Raw genomic sequence first — 20120 nt, forward strand, 5'->3', positions numbered from 1 at the left:
CAAGTGAGTTTTCTTAAAATCTGAATTTAAAAGGGTGATCTTAAAACTAAAATTTCCATTGCAAATGCACATTATCTGAAATACTTCTGCCCTTTGCTTGGTTATCCATAAAAATATCCTAAAAATTTAATTTTTTTCTCATTCTCAGTTTCTAAGTCCCTTGCCTATGAGTATTTTCTAATAATATCAGAGATCAGCTTAGCCATTTTAAGGAGATTAGAAATAAGATGCTACCATTGCCTGTCTTTTAGCTTTGTAATTTACACACACCTTAGGAACACAGGCCAATTAACAATAGAATTTCTAGTCTTTTTATCTTTTTATTTCTTTATCGATGTACTAATTTGCAAACTGTCTCCAGAACCACTGTTTTGTATCCTTCTACCTATTATAAGTCAATAAATATTTTACAAGTACATGATTTATTTATCATATATTTAGCAAACTTTTAAAAGAATTTATAGGGATTCATATTTTTTTCTTTCTCTAGAAAACCTTACCAACTCCTAGAATCAGTTAAATTCGCTTCCCCAAAATTAAGATGACAACTTTAAATGTTAGGAGATCATAAAAATGCATGCAGAAGATTTTTCGATTATTTGAAGTTATGTTGGATAAGACAGTTGATTACTGAAACAAACAAACAAACAAAAAAACACTGAATTGAGTGAAACAGTAAAGTAATTGTTCTCTCCCTAACCTTTGGATTTCATTGGTTTGAGAATCTCAGAGAGGGGAATCTTAATAAGTAGAATGAAGTTTTCAGTCTTCGGTTATAATAAGATACTAAAATTAGCTCCACAAAATATAAGATAAAAATTCCTTTAACTTTGGGCATGTGAGTCATTTAGTTAATTAATTTAGACTAATTTCAGAGCAAAATAATAATGCTTATATAGACTCTATTTTTACTGCAACCTAAACATTCCAAAAATAAGCTTATTTTCTCAAAATGTACTAAGATGTTTACTTTCTGTCAATGTCAACTCCACATCTAAAACTGAAAGCTTTCGGAAAATGCTTTTACAACCCAGATTGCAAGTCATTTTTAATATTTTTTTTGTGTTGTTTCCTGTGTTCACACTGTACTCAGTTCTTATCAGCAAAATATCCTTATGATCTGCACAAGTATAATTGATACATGTATACATCATTAAATTCGTGCATCCTATCCACAGTATGAATCAAATTCTACCTGGATGAATAAAACTGTAAACATTGCTGATCCTCCTTCCCTATTATTTCTCAGGAAAGATGTCAGAGACAAATACATTTTTTTTTTCCTATTTGTCCACAACACAAATCCTCTTTCTGCCTTCGGAGGTATTTAGCTGTCTTCAACATCTATCTTTCTACAATCAATAATTGGGTGATGTGATCCAGTACTGAAGTTAGAGAAATTTATTTGCTAAGAGAAGTTTAAATTTCCATTTTATTTATTATATTTTTTCAAGCATATAAAGCAGGGTTTATTAGAAAGGGGTAACATAGACTTCTCCCGGAAGAGAGAAGGGGGACATAGCTGGTATCCTGGTATCCCCTAAATTTTCATTTTAGTTCATTCCTTTTAGGGGGTCATTTTTATAGTCCTTGTGTATGGGGAACTGGGACAATAGTCACAGGTTGGTGTGAGACTGGGAATGCTTGCATTTTAGTGTTTCACATTGAGGTATATCTTTCCACCTGTATTTTCTCTTTTTTTTATTTCTTTCTTGTTTTTTTCTGTATTTTTTTCTTGCAGTATTTCCATACTCTGTTCTCCCTCCCTACCTATTCCTACCTTTGCCTGTCTCTCTGAATTCTAACCACTGGCTCTGCACAGAATAAGTGCTGCAAGTAAACCTATTCGATAAGACAGACACAGGACAGCGGTCCCCTGGAGGTGGGGGGATGGGGTGGGGATAATTAGTGCCTGGTAAGTGGCATAAGGAAACACTCTGGGGAACGCAAAGTGTCTGCATCTCTAACCAAGGGATGGTTAGAGCTGTACAGCTCTAGAAAAAGTATTGAGGGGTGTGCTTGATGGGGTTCAAGTGTACCACTTTACTGCACATTTTATATCCATGAGAAAGAAGAGAAAGGAGGGGTACTAGGTGGTAGGATTTTTACCTATAATGGGGTGAAGGGTAACCGTTAGCAGCACAATTCAGGATGATCTCAGATCTTGATAAATCCAAAGGAAAAATGACATCTTGTGGCTCCTCGATAAATGTCGGTGGGATCCAAGGACCATCACCTGAGAATAAAAAGAAGAGCGTGACCTCAGGAGCAGGCTTGAGCCTCTATCAAGTATCCAGTCTCCACACCGTGTTACAATGTCTCACTTGGTAAGAGCCTCAGGCTTACAGAAAGTGTTGGAAGGATGATGTGTACAAACCTTTATTTCTGAACCATGTATAGTGATTGTGCTTTCACCCCGAATTATCTGTATTTCTCACAACCAAAAGGCGTCCATCTACATAACCACAATAAAACCTACAGCAGCAAGAAGTCAATGTTGATTCAGGACTAACTGCCAATACTTGGGACCCATGTATCTATTTTCTTATCAAAATTTTATGTATATTTAAAATTTACTTTTATATATAATTATTCTCCTAAAATGGAATTAATTAAAATTTATATCATATAATTATATGTATTTATATTATATGATATAAAGATGTTATATAGAATATATATATATGTGTGTGTGTGTATATACATATATGTGTGTATATATATATATATTTTTTAATTTATACTGGGAATTGAATACAAGGATGCTTTAACCACAGAGCCCCATCCTCAGCCCTTTTTATTTTTTATTTTGAGCCAGAATCTCAGTAAGTTGCTGAAGCCATCCTTAAACACCCTGTTTTGCCTTCTGGGTTGCTGGGATTCCTGGCCTTAATAGATTTTTTTTTTTTTTGATGGGGAGGAGGCTACTAGGGATTGAACTCAGGGGCACTAAACCACTGAGCCCCATCCCCAGCCCTATTTTGTACTTTATTTAGAGTCAGGGTCTCACTGAGTTGCTTGGCAAGCCCCGCCCTTGCTGAGACTGGCTTTGAACTGGAGATCCTCCTGCCTCAGCCACCTTAGCAGCTGATTGACAGGCATGCACCACCACAGCTAGCCAAACACTGATTTTTTTTTTAATATCTATGTTTTAGTTATAGGTGGACACAACATCTTTATTTTATTTGTATGCGTTGCTGAGGTCTGAACCCAGAGCCTCACATGTACTAGGCAAGTGTTTTACCACTGAGCCGCCACCAGCCTCCCCCTCAACACTGAAATTTTTATGTACCTATTTCTGTCATATGACCTGCTCGGTCCATGTGACTCCACAGTCTCTCGTTTTATGAAATGAGTCGTAATCCATTGTCATTGATGTGGATGCCCAATCATTGCTGATTTGGCCGGCAGGAGCCTGTTCAAGCCAGCTTCTTTGTCCTTGTCCTGATTTATTCCTTGGACTGTTATTTACTTTATGATATATAAAACGGTTTTAGGATCATCTTGTATTTCCTCTCTCCCCAGCCATGGAAGTAGCTATTTTTTTTTTTTCTCCCTAAGCACACCTGGCTCCATGTATTAGCGAATGGTATTTAGAAGCCTTAATCGGGACACGGAGTTTACTCATTGTGACTGCTGTCTGTTTGCTCTGAGGCCCCCTCAGTAGCTGTGTGTGTGTGTGTGTGTGTGTGTAGTGATTGACAGCGAGGTGTGTGTGTGTGTGTGTGTGTGTGTGTGTGTGTGTGTGTGTGTAGTGATCGACAGCGAGTTTATTCTAGATTCTTCTCTGTCCACATCGTCACTCCCTGTTCAGTCGATGAGGACACTGGATCCCATTATCGCCAATAAACTTCTGCATTTCTTCAATCCCCCTCTGGCCAACCAAGTCTCTGTCACCTCCCTCTTCTCCCTGGGCAGGATCTGATACTCACTCACTTTCACCCCCTCACCTGCACCCACACTTGCTGAGCTGTTTCCTCCCTCCTGTGGAGAAGCCCTTCTGACCCCCCGCCTGGGCTCTGACGCGGGCATAGCCCCCATTCCAAAGTGGGTGACATGATCGCACCATCCGGGACCTAGCGCCTCGGACGGGATGCCCCCTTCACCATGGAGACTGCCTTCCTTCTGCTTGGCTCTGCACCCACTACTCAGCCTCTGATATTCTTTGCCCGGACACCTCAGTCTGGGCCACAATGCCCTACCCCATGCCCTACATGAATGTCACTGTCACATCTTGCAGGCCTCCACCGCTCCTGCTGTGGCTCTCACATAGATGGGTGGCTTCTTGGCTAGACTTGGACTGACATGGTGGGAAGGAAAGGGAAAGCGAAAAAGAAAGAGCTCAATACTTTTTTTTTAAACATAAAATTTTGTGTTTCTATGTGCAATCGTATAACATAAACTATAACGTGACCTTAGCATTAGTATTTTCAGGACACAGAACGGCAGGTCGAGACACGGTCATTTTCCCTGATATCAACCAGAGGGCCAGAGAATGTCAAAGCCGGAAGGAGTTTTGTAGACCCTTCAAGACACACATTTTAGTTTGGAAAGACAGCAGAACCGGCGGTTAAAAGCCTGTATCCTGAACTCCTAGAGGCCTCGGAGGATTGGAGCAAGTTGTCTTCATGGGTAAAATAGATGTATTCTTTATATCAGATAGCTGTTTTGAGATTCATTGTTATAAAGTCGGCCGCACTATGCATAGTACCAATAAATGGAGAGTCATCCAATGATGGCAGTCATCATCATCATCATTATCCTTATTATTATTACAGACAGGGAAATTGAAATCCAGGAATTGGAATGATCTCTTCCCAATTTATCATCAGAAATTAAATTTAGGTCTCCATATTCTCTCTCCACTGTCTTTCCCACACACTTACTACTCTTACGTTGGATCCATTTCCATTAATCTTCCAAAATATTTGTACCCAGGTAAAATGAATTATTTTATTAGACTCATTTGAAATTGTAATTTCAGTAGATTCCATTATTGGCCCAGAAGTCTATGGAGATAAAAGTTTTAATTCCAAGCTAGTTTAGTTATTAGCTCCACAGTGCTGGGCAAGGGGCTTAACCACTCTGATCCCCTGGTTTCTCCTCTGTTAAGTGGCAATACTAGGTCTTACCTATCAGTGTTGCTGCAAAGGCTGAAGGAGAAAGAGCAGAGTGAAGATGGATTGCAGGATTCTTTACTCCTAGACCTAACACAAAGCATGATAAATACAGACAACCAACCTTTGAACAAGAAAAGGGACATACCCCAATGTTATCGATTTACAAATAATAATAATAATAATAATAACAAAGAAAAACACAGCAAAAAAAATTGGGTAAGAAGAACAGGGGTGACCACACTCAAAAAAGTGGAAAATTCTCTACGCCAGATCTTGCCCCCACCCCTGTAAGCATTACTGGCGAAATAGCAATATTCTGGTGGAAGTCTTGCTGCAACCTCTAGGTTGAAGGATCAGAGATTGGAAGGCATAGGGGATGTAAATTCTTATTTTTTCCCTTCTTCTTGCAGAATGGTAGACAAAAAGGGATTCTGGAGAGAAAAGGGTATAGTGAAAAATTGTGAATAGTAATGTTGACACCACTGCAGAGGTATCTCCCAGGGACATACACCTGAGGCCCCATTCACCAATAATCTTTCTATAAACCATTGAAAGATTCTCAAAATACAGAGAAGCAGTGGGGATTCATTGCCTCCTTTGCTCAGATTACAAAACATGGTTCTGATGAGCCAGTAGCTGTTCTCTAAGCTAGAAATAAGAAGGAGAAAACAGTCCTAGGTGTTATAGAATGGAAGTTATAGCCCTGCCGTGAAGGTATCAGTAAAATTTCTGTACACAGCTCTTCAAGGATAAACAATAGGAAGAGAGAGGGAATTGTAACTAAGCAAATCCACAGCAACAATAAAAAAAGAAAACATGGAAAGTCAAGGATAGACAAATTACCTGATCTAGAATAAAACATTACTCAAGGAAAGCTAGGAAATGTAAAGTTTTTCCATGCTGTAGAATAAGAACATGTGGTTTTTCTTTTGGGGTCGGGGGTAATCAGACATTAAACTCAAGGGTACTAGACTACTGAGCCACCTCCCCAGCCCTATTTTGTATTTTATATAGAGACAGGGTCTCACTGAGTTGCTTATCACCTTGCTTTTGCTGAGGCTGGCTTTGAACTCGAGATCCTCCTGCCTCAGCCTCCTGAGCCACTGGGATCACAAGCATGCACCACAGTATCTGGCAAGAACGTGTATTTGTATTTTTTTAAAAAATTTTTTTTTCAGTTGTAGATTGACACAATTTTATTTTATTTATTTTTATGTGGGTGCTGAGGATGGAACCCAGTGCCTCTCATATGCTAGGCAAGCAATCCTAGCATCACCATGAACAACATAATTATATAAATTAGGTGGCTGAAAATATAAGAATAAAATTTGCAATGAAAGCATCATTAGAGAACTAGTAAATCAATCACAACAGGCAGGCAACAAAAGACACATATCCTGAAAGTGAAATTAGTGATGTAAAGATTTAAGGTAATTACAATTAATGCAGCACAAAAAAAGCACAGATAATAAAGCAATTGAGTGAAATGGAATGAGTAAGAAAGATAAAGTCGGCCCCAAATAAAGACCTTGCTATCAGAGGGTTAGAGAATCAAACAAATGTGTCCAGAAGATCAAACTTCCTGTAAACTAAAGGAGTATACTCCATGTTCCAGGAACACTTGAAGAAGAGATCACTCAGCACCACGTAGGTGCTGGTGAAGGACTGGTCTTCAAGGTCAAAAAGAGATTTAACCTTGAACTTGGTGAAAGTGAAAATCATCCACAAGAGCAAAAGAAGATGCATCAGATGCATCTCAGATTTTAACCATTAGCATCCCATCCCAGAAACCAGTGGAGAAAAGCCTCAGGTGTTTTTAATGATAAGGCAACATGAGTATTACCACCCACCAGGATGCATCTCAAAGATAACAGCATTGAAAAGACACTCTTGAATGTTAAAAAAACAATAATTTATAAAAGATAACATGGGCCAGGCATGGTGGCCCACGCCTGTAAACCTAGTGGTTCAGGAGACTGAGGCAAGAGGATTTTGAGTTCAAAGCCAGCCTCAACAACTTCATGAGGCTCTAAGCAATTCAGTGAGACTCTACTAAGTAAAATATAAAAAAAGGGTTGGGGATGAGGCTCAGTAATAAAGTGCCCATCAGGTTCAATACCTGGTAATAGATAGATAGATAGATAGATAGACAGACAGATAGATAGAATGAGCAACTATTCTTAAAGAGATCAGTTATCCATGAAATCCATTCAGTTAAAAATGAACCAGTATATAAATCATAAGAATAAAAGAAGATCAAGAGCACACACTGTCTATCCAAATAGGAAACTTATACTTGAGAATCTCAGTAGTTTTAATTATAGAACAGAAGGTGCAAAATGTGAAGTCTATAAAACTGAGTAGGATAAGCATAACAAAATGCATAAGAAAATATGGGGTAACTCAGGGAATGTAGTTAGAAATGTGTGCTAATATTCTCTTTCACACCGGAAAGTCTACAAATAAAGATAGAGACACACACGGGTAATATTTAAGTTTTAAATGCATGAACACTTTGCATCTTCTTAGTATTATGCACTGAATCTTTTCACCTCAGAAGAATTGTTTTTAGAAAAATCTTTGTCTCAAATAATAAATGACAAGCTGAAAATTTTCTTCTTTTTCTTTCTTTTTTTTTTTTTTTACTTTGTTTTACTCTTCCTTTGGTCGAATTGAACTCCATTTTAATCTTCATGTTGGAGGTCATTTGTATGGCATGATCTCATTTCTATAAAATGACTTTTTCTCCTATGCATCTATCTATCTACACGTTAAAATATCTTCTTGAATTTATATGCATGGGATGACGATTGTAATTGTGCCAAATGTTAACAATTATTTCTGGGGAGGGTTTTATTAGGAATGAAGTTTTCATTTTCTTTGCATAATTTTCATATATTGAATAATTAAAATTAATGTGAATTATGCTGAAGAAACAAATTGATTTTTTTTTCTTTACACAGAGAACAAAGGAGATGGGAAGAATATATGTTGAGATGGTAACTTCTTTTCAGCCAGGCACGGTGGTGCACGCCTGTAATCCCAGTGGATCAAGAGGCTGAGGCAGGAGGATCCTGAGTTCAAAGCCAGCCTCAGCAAAAGCAAGACACTAAGCAACTTAGTGAGACCCTGTCTCTAAATAAAATACAAAATAGGGCTGGGGATGGGGCTCAGGTAGGTTGAGTGTCCCTGAGTTCAATCCCCAATACCAAAAACAGAATTTCTGCTTATACTGAAAGACAGAGAAGGTGGGTTTTGGAGAACTATCATAAGCCAAGAAATATCATTTATGTTTGTCATTAACTTTTTAAGAGTTTGAATTATACCATTTGGTAAGTCAAACAGCTAGCTTTTCAAGTGTTTTTTTCTTTTATCTGCTAGTAAATTGTTAGATGTTTTTCACACTGTAATGAAATAATTAAATAATGGCAGGTTTTTGTGGCTATGCCATTCTAGCAGAAAGGAAAGATAAGGTTGGTTTCTCTGTACAAGGCCTGTGATAATCTGATGTTGAAAACAAGAAATCAAAACGCTTTTCAAGTACTTTTGCTTTAAGAAAAGTATCAGAGGAGAAGAAGAGTGGTATTTTAAGCTATTGTAATAATAAGTGATTAAATAATTGCATTGAAGGCCCGACCTACTGCTAAGTCATCTATGATTACAATGTGTTTTCTTTGGCAGTAAAGCAAGAATTTTGCAACAGACTGAAAAATAAACGCTCTTAAGGGATGATTAAAAGAAAACCATACAATGTTATTGCAAATGAATGCACGATTCTGTCCTCGATTTTTCTCCCCATTATCTTCTGTAGAATTAAAATTGTTTTTTTTAAAAATTTTTTAGTCCTAAGGCATAGCTACAATATTGGATCAAAACTATGGGTGTCTAAAGTTCATTGTCATTCCATGCACGAGTGACTTTTCAATATTTCTGAGGCAGCCGTTTTTGGCATTTCTGAGAAGCCCATGAAACACTTCATGTAGAAGCAAATCTTAACCTGCAGGATTGGAAATGGAAAAGCATGTTTGATTCCCTTCACCCCTTCCTCTGGCGATGGCTGACAGGCCCAGAGGTGTTTCTCTCTCCCAGGAATTTGGAGACAAAATATTTATATTTTTTTTCAGGTACTGGGGATTGAACTCAGGGGCACTCGACCACTGAGCCCCAGCCCCAGCCCTATTTTGTATTTTATTTAGAGACAGCGTCTCCCTGAGTTGCTGAGCACCTCGGCTTTTTCTGAGGCTGGCTTGGAACTCGCCATCCTCCTGCCTCAGCCTCCCAAGCTGCTGGGATGACAGGTGTGCACCATGGCACCAGCTTGGAGAAAATGCTAAGAGATGCTAGTCTCTGCTTGTTGCATGGATAGAGACGAGGCTGCTACTACATATTAGAACATCTGGCTTTCTGAAGCTCATGGAAAGGTGGAGGATGCTGGTCTATACAGAGACAGAGGGCCAGGCACATGGATGATAGAGACACAGGCAGCAAAATGAAGGAGACGGCCCATAACCGAGAGGAGCCAAGCTTTATGTCCCGAGAGTTTCTGCCATTCTTGGTTTTCATTTTCCAGTTAAGACCTGCCTCTGGAATACTTGAGGCATTTCCTGTAGAGTTTCTGGTTTTCTGCAAATAAAACCACTTTGAGGAGGAGAAAAAAAGGCAGCTCTAAATAAATCATAGTAAGAAAATCAGGGCTCCGTTGCTCTTTTTTTTTTTCAGAGTTACAAAAATACAGACAACCCAGCAACCGTGTTCTTCTATAAGAAGTCACTGGGGGCAATCTCAAATACTTTAGAAGACCCCTGTTTAAAGGCCAGCAGAATGAGAAGTCTTCCTCTCCAAGGCTCTACCTGATTCCCAAGGATCAGGCCTGGGCAAAGTTCAGTTTTCATGGAGAGATGAAATGAGAGATTTCGTCAGGTCACCTCCTAGGATCTCTCTGGGTTACAGTCATGAGTCTCCTGATATATCTCCCAACCCAGGCTCCTGGCACCCCAAGGATATCTTCTACCATGGAAGTCTAAATTCATGCCTGTTGCAATGCCCTTGAGGGTGACCCGTCTGTCACTGGGGGAGCAGAGGGCTGGGACATGGCATGTTGTTCAGGGAGCTGGTGCAAGAGGGGATCTAACAGCCTGTAGGGAATCGGGGGCACTGTATTTGCACCAAGTGGTGAGACGATGTCAACTGTTGATTCAGCCTCATTCGTTCAGCAAGCATTCTCAAGTCCCGGGAAGAGTGACATTACTACAGATCAAATTTTAAAAATGCCATACCAGGTGTGTTAGCTTTCTGTCACTCAGCATGACACCTGAGATGAAGGAGAAAGGTTTCTTGTGTCTCATGGTCTCAGAGGTTTCAAGACATGAATGCTTCACCCTGTGGCTTGGGGGCCTGTGGCAGTACGGTACCTCACGGGAGGAGAACAAGGCAGAGGATGTCTGTTCACCTCATGGTGGCCAGGAAGCAAAGAGAGACAGAGGAAGGGGTTAGGGGTATCAGCATCCACTTCTAGGACACACCTGCATGACCTAACTCCTTCCCCAACTCCCAAATGTTTCCATGGCCTCCTAATAGCAGCAAAGGTCACACAGGTGGAGGACCAAACCTTTCACACGGGACCTGTGGTAGGTGTTTTAGAAATAAACTATGGCACTGTGGCATGAAAATACGGGGAAGTCATACTTTAGTATTTTTCATGGAATTTTTCTTCTGCTTTCTCAATAAGAGGCCCCCCCTATTTTATTTTGCATTAGGCTCTGCAAACTATGTAGCTGATTCCAACCAAAGTTCAGAGAAGTTAAAAAGGTTTGCTGAAGAACACACTGCTAGTAACACTCTAGAGTTGGCGCTTCAGCCCAGGACTGACCACAAGTCCAAGGGTTCACAGGCTGAAAGACACCGACTTGAATCCAAAAAAAAAAAAAAGAATTTCACGTCAAGAAGATTCCTCAGGCTTATTTGTAGGAGGAAATAAGAGAAAAGAAAAAAGAGTCTTCTTTCTCTTTGTTAAAGAATAAAGGTGATAGAGCTGGATTTTAAAAAGTTATTATTATTATTATTATTAGTTTGGTTAGGCACAGTGGCACATTCCTGTGATTCCAGTGACTTGGGAGGCTGAGGCAGGAGTATTGCAAGGACATCCTCAGCAACTTAGGGAGGTCCCCAGCAACTTAGTGAGACCCTGTCTCCAAACAAAGAAAAGAAAAAGGGCTGGGGGTGTGGCTCAGTGGTAAAGTGCTCTTGAATTCAGTCCTCAGTACAAGCAAAAAGAAATACCTGGAGTTTTAAAGAATAGTCATGAGATTCTGGGACTTGTCCAAATAAAGAGATAACATTGTAAATGAAGGTGGAATTAAGCGGTGAAAGGAAAAATATGAAGGCATTTTTGCCAACTAATTTGGGAGGAGGATTCAAGGGAAAAGAAATATTAACGACTTCTCCAAGATTTGATGTTTCTCCCAAATAGAAGAAAAAAAGAAAAAGAGATCGATAACTAGGTGGAAAAAATAAAAAAGCACTCATTTGGATATGAGAGTGTTGATTTTGGTGGCTTCTCTGGGGCTCACAGGTTTAGTTGTTCAACAAATGCATTGAGGGCTTGGGGGAAGGAAGATTCTAGAATCATTGCCCTTTAAATGTGAATGAAAAGAAAATTTTATTCCAACATGATCTGTTGGTAATACGTTCCCAGACGTATTTGAAATGAACTTGCGTGTGTCCATTCAAAACCGCAGGGCAGAGATCTAGGGGGACCTCAGAATTTCAGAGTTAAGCTAGAACCTTCTTGAAAACGACATGGCATGCTAGAAGGTGAGGTTCATAACCATGCATTCCACATTCTGTTGACCTCTTGAGGTTTCAGTCAGACCAAGATAAAAAGCGACACCGTTGTTTACTTGGATCGTACCCGCCCACTGGGACACAATCCAGCCTAAGTAAATTAAACCAACTTTCATCAGCTCAGACGATGTGCTAAACCTTCCTTATGCCCTGACAACATAAAAATAAATACATAGATTATTGACTCAGGAAACTGGCAGGAAAATAGGCATCATTTTAGCACACAGTAATCACCAGAGATAAAACTAAACTTGTTCATAAATGATCATATTTGACCCTAGAAGAACTCTATGGATTAGACTCTAAAATTCCTATTTTAAGAAATGAAGAAACTGAGGTTTGAAGAAACTAAGATCTTAGGTAACTTGTTTAATATCAAACTGCTAGCAAATTGAGGTGTTTTTTGTTTGTTGTTTGTTTGTTTTTGAAACTGGATTTTTCTGTATTTCCCAGGCTTACCTTGAACCCCAATCCTCCTGCCCCAGCAGCTGGGGTAGCTGGGATGACAACGATGTATCCCCCACACCCAGCTGGAGCCCAATTTTGAATCTCAGCAATCTGACTCCAAAACATACACTTTAAATCACTATGATCTACACCCCAGAAAGGGAAGTCGTCCGGAAAACAATTAACTAACTACAATATTACAGGATAAGTATTATACCAAAAGCATAAATATAATTTTATGGGAGCTCAGAGGAGGAAGCAATTAATTCATCCTAGAGGTTATGGAAGAATGCCAAGAAGCAATGTCTAAGCTACGTGGAAAAGAAGGAAAATGAGAACACCATTGAAAGGGAAGTGAGATTCTAAGAGGAAGAAGAGCTTCAACCAAGATATGCAAATGCCTGTCATTCAAAAAATCATAAGGACGGAAACAGAGCAATGCAATTCGGGGTTGGAGGGCTAGATTTAGAAGCGTTTTGAAGGACCAATCCTCAATGGCATGACAGAGGTCTGAATTTGATCTGTAAATGGAGCATTTCTGTTTCAAGCAGGATGAGGGCATGGGTAGATCTATGACTCACCGGAGGAAGAGGATGGGGAAGAGAAACCACACCTCAGAGGGATTATTTATCAAACATGGCAAAACGCTGAGATAATTGGGCATCGTCGGTAGGAAGGAAGAAAACGAGGGTGATGTAAGAGCGGCTCTGAAGCATTTCGAAGTAATATCAACGAAGCATTATAACTGATGGGATGTGAGGGACGGAGGAAAGAGCCAGCCATTACAGATGAATGGGGAGCATGCATTGATGTGGACGTCTTTAAGGAGTAAAAGAGGAAGAAAAGATGAGGCACCGGGAGGATGAAGTCAGATGACAAAGTAGATATAGCGGTTTAATATGTTTTTCATGCATTTATTGGATAAACATTTATTGGTGGGCTGGCTCTGTGCAAAAAAAAAAACGATCTCAGGGTCTGAAAACACAGGGAACAATACGATTCTTAAAATGGTTGATCTTGCAATCTCACTGGAGGAGGCGTAAGATAAATCCCCAAACAAACATACCGTGCACGAGAGAGAGATTATTGTCAGTGCTATGGAGAAAAATAAAATAAAAAGAAGGTAGGGGATCTGGGCGGAGGTGGGGTGCTGTTTTATAAAAAGTGGGAAGGGTTCCATCTCTGATTTGGTGGTTTCTGAACAGAGATCTAAAGAAAGGAGGTAGCAGGACATGCATCAAGAAATTATTTCTGGACAGGGGAGTAGGTGCCAAGCCCCGGAAACTAAATACCTTCAGCCCTAAGTGAGAGACAATGGTTGCTTAGATCAGTGTGTTTGTGGTGGAGATAAATAATCATTGGATTTTACATGATTTTTTTCAGATTAAGGCAAAGATTATGATATATGAGGCAAAAATGGAAGTCATGGATAAGTTCAATGAAGAGTCATGGGTAAGACAGATCGAATGTATGACAATGAAAGAAAATTCAGAGGTGAAATGATTGGGTTATGAGAGCTTTAACCTAATCAGTGCATTGATCCACTGATATGGATTAATTGGGCACTCACTGTAGGCAGGTAGGGTGTGGCTGGAGGACAGGGTCACAGAGAGCCCGCCTTGGGGGTTAATATTTGGTCAATGGTGACTCGATGTCTCTGCATCCTGATTGACATGTCCTGAACTGCTTTTCTTCTCCAAACCCTGCCGCCATATTGCTCTGCCTCACTTTGAGCCCAGAGGTGAGGATTCAGGTATCTATGGACTGGGACCTCTGAAAATAGGAAGACAAGTACTTTTCCACCTCTAATTGTTCTTGTAAGGCCTTTTGGTCACAGTATAAAACCTGTGACCAAAACATAACCTAGTATAACATACCTCTTCCTCCGTTTCAGTTAGTATAAACATGCTAACTGAAACAGAAGGAGGAGGAGGAGGAGGAGGAGAAGAAGAAGAAGAAGAAGAAGAAGAAGAAGAAGAAGAAGAAGAAGAAGAAGAAGAAGAAGAAGCAGCAGCATGTTTTCCATTATCTGGGGAGAGGAAAGACTATAGGAAGATAGCTAATTATGCCAGGGGGAACCAAGAGTTTGATTATGTAATGTTAAGTTGGGAATTTCCATTAGAATCTCACCAAAGACTGCCATTCACTGTGGACCTGCAGTTCTAGCAAGATTCATGGGCTGGAGATACGTGTATTTGTGGATCATACAATCAAAGAAACAAGAAGAATCCAAAAGCTAAGCCTTAAGACATAGCAAAAGAGGAATATCAGATTGGTGAGGAGGAAAAGTCAAGTGAGTGAGGAAGAGTGGCCAGTGTTGGAGGTATCCAGAGAGAGTGAGGAGCTAGCATCTAAAGGTCGGAAGTGTTTCCAACAGGAAGGCATGGTTGGCTCCAACTGACATGGCAGGCCATTTAAGATGAAGACAAAATAAACTATTGGATTTAGTAAAGTAGAAAACCACTGAACACCTAAGTGGCATATGGATCCAGAATGGAGTATGGTTGCGGGAGAATGAGAAGAGAACATTTGGAAAGAGTAAGTCTAGAATTAAAAAAAAAAAAGTTCTAAAACGTTTTTCTATAAATTGATCCAAAGAAGTAGGGTGGCCCTGGAGGAATATATGGAGCAAGGGTGTATTTTGGTGGAGATGGGACATTCTTACGGATTTGCATGTTCCTTAGCATGAGTCACTAGAGAACATGGTGGTACAGAAGAGAGAGAGAGAGGGTAATAATAATAATAATACCTGGACCAATGCCTTGGAGAGGATGGGGAGACATCTGGCTCACAGTGTAGTGGTTGGCCTTAGGAAGAAATGGTTCATCCACATTCATAGGAGGGAAGGCAGAAAAAAATGGAGACACATGAGAACATGCTGACACCCATAGGCTCTCCTTTTTTTTTTTTTTCTTACTCCCATAGGAAATTGGAAGGAATCTCATCAGCTAACACAGATGATGGGAGAGAAAAACACAGGAGATTTGAGAATGTTGACACTGTCTGAAATGATCATTAGGAAAAATGAACAGGTGTTCGATGAAGGATTTGTGGTAGCAAATATCAGGAAGGTTTGAGAAAGATTTCACTGCAGACAAAAAAAAAAATTAGACAGGGTCCGTGCTAGTGTTATTTTGTTAAAATTAACTCAGCTTTTCGATGTCTCCTATTTCACAACAACTTCAGGAGGAGAATCTATGAAGAATACAAATGACTCTTAGCCATTGAAATGGAAATGAACCGTGTCCAGGGAAAGGCAAGAGGTTCCCCCTCCCCAACGTTCCCTTGTGAATAAATGTGGCTTTTGGTTTATTTTTTGTAGCAGCTTTCTTAAAATATATCTCACACTGGCCTGCGGTTCTCCCGTAATAAACCTGTTTGGGACTGATTTGTAAATTCCTTTTTGTATTACTTTTTGTCCGTGTCGGTGTGGTTCTTTGAATTCTCCTTTGTGTGAGTTACAGCATTTTACTGGTTCCTCCATAATTAATGAGTTCGTGTATTAGTCAGCTTTTTTTTGTTGTTGTTGTTGTTGTTGTTGCTGCTGTGACTAAAAGACTTAACAAGAACAATTGTAGAGGAGGAAAACTCTGCTTGGGGGTTCACACCTCTAGAGGTCCCAGTCCATCCACAGCCAATTCCATTCCTTGGGGCTCAAGGTGGGGTGTCGACCATCATGGTGGCCGGAGAGTGTGGCAGAGGGAAGCAGATCACATGACGATCAGGAAGTAGAGAGAGAGAGACTCCACTCTCCAGATATAAATCTATACCCCAAAGCCATGCCCTCAATGCCCACCTCCCCCAGCCACACCGACCTACCTTCAGCTCCCACCCAGTGAATCCTACCAGTGGATTAATTCACCGATTGGGTTAAGACTCGGACAACCCAATCGTTTCTCCCTTTTACTTTCTTGCATGGTCTCACACATGAGCTTTTGGGGGATACCTCACATCCAAACCATAACAGTTAGACAAAAACCTTTCCACGTGTGACTCTTTGTTTGAGATTTACAATTTTGCTATTTTAAAAGAGTATCCTTCAAACATGCTAAATTGGAATTGTATGAGGAGCTTGCAGACAGTAGTAGGTGAAGTGCAAGCAGCCCTCTGGCTGGGGCTACAGGCGTTACTTTGTAAAAGTAATCAGAACATGCAATTGAGTGTAATGATAAACATCATCATCATCATCATCATCATCATCATCATCATAATAATACAACTAAGCTTAGGAAACAGGGATCACCCATATCCATTGAAATGACAAAGTAAAGAAAAGAGATAAAAATTCTGAAGCAGATTTCTATAAGAATTTGAGGATATTTTGCTAGGAACCATTGTATTTATTTTTTCCCTGGCTGCTCTAACAACCTCCAACGTAATGGTGTAAAACATCAAGAGTGGGGTGCTGGGTGATGGTTACGTAGGTCAGAATTCGAGGATCAGTGTCTCTGAGCTCAGCTCCCTAGCATCTGGAGTCGGCCTTCCTTCCTGGGCTTGTGGACACCTTTCTCCTCCAAAGTGAACAACAGCGGGTAGAGTCCTCACCGCCGTGACTCCCCACCCAGGCTCACATGCCCCCAACTCTTTCTCTACCTTCCTCTTCTACCTTGAAGGACACTGGTGATTACCACGGGCCAAGGCAATCTCCCTATTTTAGAGTCAACATGATGGGTCACCTTAATTTCCTCTGCGGTCTCAACTTTTCTTTACCTTTTCATAGAGTAACGTTTCAGGGATCAGGATGTAGACATTTGTGGGACTATGATTTCACCTACAGTGTCCATCATAGAGGAGGCATCAAAAGAAAAAACAAAACAAAAATAGGAGCCGGACGTGGTGGTCCACGCCTGTAATCCTAGTGGCCATGGAGGCTGAGACAGGAGGATGGTGAGTTCAAAGCCAGCCTCAGCACTAGCCAGATGTTAAGTAACTCAGTGAGACCCTGAATCTAAATAAAATACAAAATAGGGCTGGGGAGGTGGCTCAGTGGTCGAGTGCCCCTGACTTCAATCCCTGCTATCCACAAAATTAGGGCGGACTTTATATTAAGGAGGATGTAGTTAATAATTATATCTGTCATACATACACATAATAGAAAGCAATGATAAAAAAAGAACAATAATAAAAACAAAGCAAGAGGGTTGTTAATTGGGGATTCTCTTATTCCTTCTTTGGAGAAATTTCATGATCAAAGTCAAGATCAATCGATGCATCATAAAAGCCAATCTGAGAGTAAACTGAGGATCCAAAGAAAATAGCAGCTCCGTGTATAAACCGCTGTGTAGCAAAGTCAGACAACAGAGATGGAGGCGAGCAAAGAGGAGAGCGGACCTGGGGAACTTGTTTGTCTGTGTTTCAATTTGGATGATTTTTATTTTTAGAATGAAAGAGACAAGCTCTCCGGTAGGGCTGACACCCAGAGGTCAACCGAGCAGGAAACTCAGATCCTATCTTCTGAACTGCTAGGTCTCGGACCCTATTACTTGCCCAATTTTAGAGCATTTCAACATTAACCTTTTGAAAAATAACAGCAGGCGGTCAAGTAGACAAAGCACCTAAAAGCACTTTCCTATAATGTCCCCGAGGAAAGATGTTAGGAAACCCCACTAAACCTGTGATTATCATTGGAATATTACAATGGCCCACGGGTGGCTCTCTGAGATTGTGTCTCCCTGACATGGTACTGAGTTTATGTACACACCAATAACAACCTTTTCGAAAGAGGAGCGGGGGAAAAAAAATGAAGAAATCACAGAAAAATCCTGTAAAAAAAAAATCTCCAAATTGAGCAAACATGCGTCTCCACCCCAAATGTACAAATGTGCTTTGATGATAAGGGACATGTAATTTCGGTCGCATGTTGTCACAAGAGACGCACTAGCGTATCAATCCTGCTTCTTCTTGCATGCTGTCGACATGAACAGCTTAATGCAATCAGCGGGTTTGGGGTTAAATGTCACCCAGGTGGCTTCCCTTGGAATCCTAAGACCCGTCGTCCCTCACTCCTCCATGTCATTTTTGCCTTTCGGACTCTCCAGCTGAATGCTCTCTCTCATTCCGGTCACGTTCCTCTTCTGTCCTGTGTGCATTGCAAAAAGGCCACCAAATTTGTCAGAAAAGATCTGCCCTTTGTGAAACCAGCCTGATTAAGTTTTATCAGCTCATCTCTCTCTGGAAGTTTGGTAACCTCATCGCTGATTACCGTCTCGGGGATCTTTGCCTACAGCCAAGCGCAGATCGGGGCTCATTTATAATTTCCTGGTTCTTTCCGAGCTCTTGTCTCACTGAGAGCTAGCTCCTGGAAGTGGGAAATGGTTTTGCTACATCTGTCCTCCTTGGGTTTTAAAATATTTATTCAGTAATACATTTCTTTCTTTTTTTTTTCCTAGTCCACCACCAATGCAAGTTTCTTGTCCATTAAAACCATGGGCTGATCCAAACTTCTCATGGCTTTTGGAGAGTTGGCCAAGTTGATCTTTCTAATCAAGAGATGTTTCTGAGACCGACCGATACCGTGGATGTGAAGGACCTACTCTCTCCACTTCTCTCTGGGTACATCACTCAGAACTTCGTAAACACCATAATTACACTAGACTGAATTCGAATATGAAATAAGAAAATGAAATAGCATCCTCTGATTCATTATGCTATATTGTTTTCCTCCCCATATAAAGACTAAATGACAGGGATAGTTTATGGAGATGACAAACATGAGGCAGTTCATGGGGTTTTTTTTTTTTTTTTTTGGACTCGAAATCAACAATTATTATTATTTTTTTTTAATGAGTAGGAAAACTAGTTGACTCCCTGTTTGGGGAAAAGGCTTGGCATTTTCTGTTTATCCCGTTGAGATTTGCTTCTGTGGTTCTTGTTCTGATGTTACTCACACCAGCATTTAGACGTCGGTGGCTTCCCTGATTTTGACACCAGCTTTGAAAACATCCTGTTCACCAGCCTCAGACCTCTCCTCTTTCCTCTTTCTGCTTCCAGATTTTTCTTTGCTTTAATATTCTTCACCACAGAGGAAAAATTAGACAAGAGAAGTACGTGACATTCCTCATTGGCATGAGCTATTACAGACATGTAGGAAAACATATTGACTCAACAAGCATTTTTCAAGATCAAGATGAAAGTAGTTGATGTTGATAATAGACTTATTTTAAGACTGAAAAGAATAAAAGCAGCAAAAAAAATCCATATTTGCCATTAACTACTGTTAGGCTATTGGTACCTTTTAATTCCTGGATTTCTTTATTATTATTGTTATTATTATTTGTGCTGAGGATTTTACCCAATGCCTCATGCACATGAAGGACTTCTTCTACCTCTATGTTAATTCCAAAATCTTTGTCAATTTTTAATTGTTGTTCAGCTAGCCATGTAATATCATTACCTCCTTTCTCACTAATTGACCCTTATGGAATTTTATTTCAGTTGAAAGAGATATTTCAAAAGGTTCACTATAATCCATCAGGTGTCTATGATACGAGATAGAAATGTTTACGCTGCCCAGGATTTTTTCTTTTCTTGTATAAACAATGCAGTGATAAATGCTTTCCATCCATTTAGAAATCTTTCTTTAACCTAATTTTCTAGAAGTGGAATTACAAGATGCAAGGGATGTTTGGATAATTATTACTGACCTTCATCTAAAGAAATCTTGTGGGGTCAGAGTGTTTCTGACAATAAGTGACAGACGGTGATCACGGC

General features: G+C 40.1%; 1 protein-coding gene across 3 annotated transcripts in view; it reads right to left on the bottom strand.

Annotated features, from left to right (window-relative positions):
- Cntn6 (contactin 6) overlaps positions 1-20120 on the bottom strand; it is a 284323-nt gene that overhangs the window by 154630 nt on the left and 109573 nt on the right. For all 3 annotated transcript variants that reach the window (XM_078033569.1, XM_078033570.1, XM_005330954.5), the window contains exon 3: positions 2110-2236. In XM_078033569.1, coding sequence (XP_077889695.1) covers positions 2110-2236 — 127 coding nt within the window. The remainder of the gene's footprint in view (positions 1-2109; positions 2237-20120) is intronic.

Source organism: Ictidomys tridecemlineatus, chromosome 16 (genome assembly GCF_052094955.1).
Source record: "Ictidomys tridecemlineatus isolate mIctTri1 chromosome 16, mIctTri1.hap1, whole genome shotgun sequence".
Classification (NCBI taxonomy): domain Eukaryota; kingdom Metazoa; phylum Chordata; class Mammalia; order Rodentia; family Sciuridae; genus Ictidomys; species Ictidomys tridecemlineatus.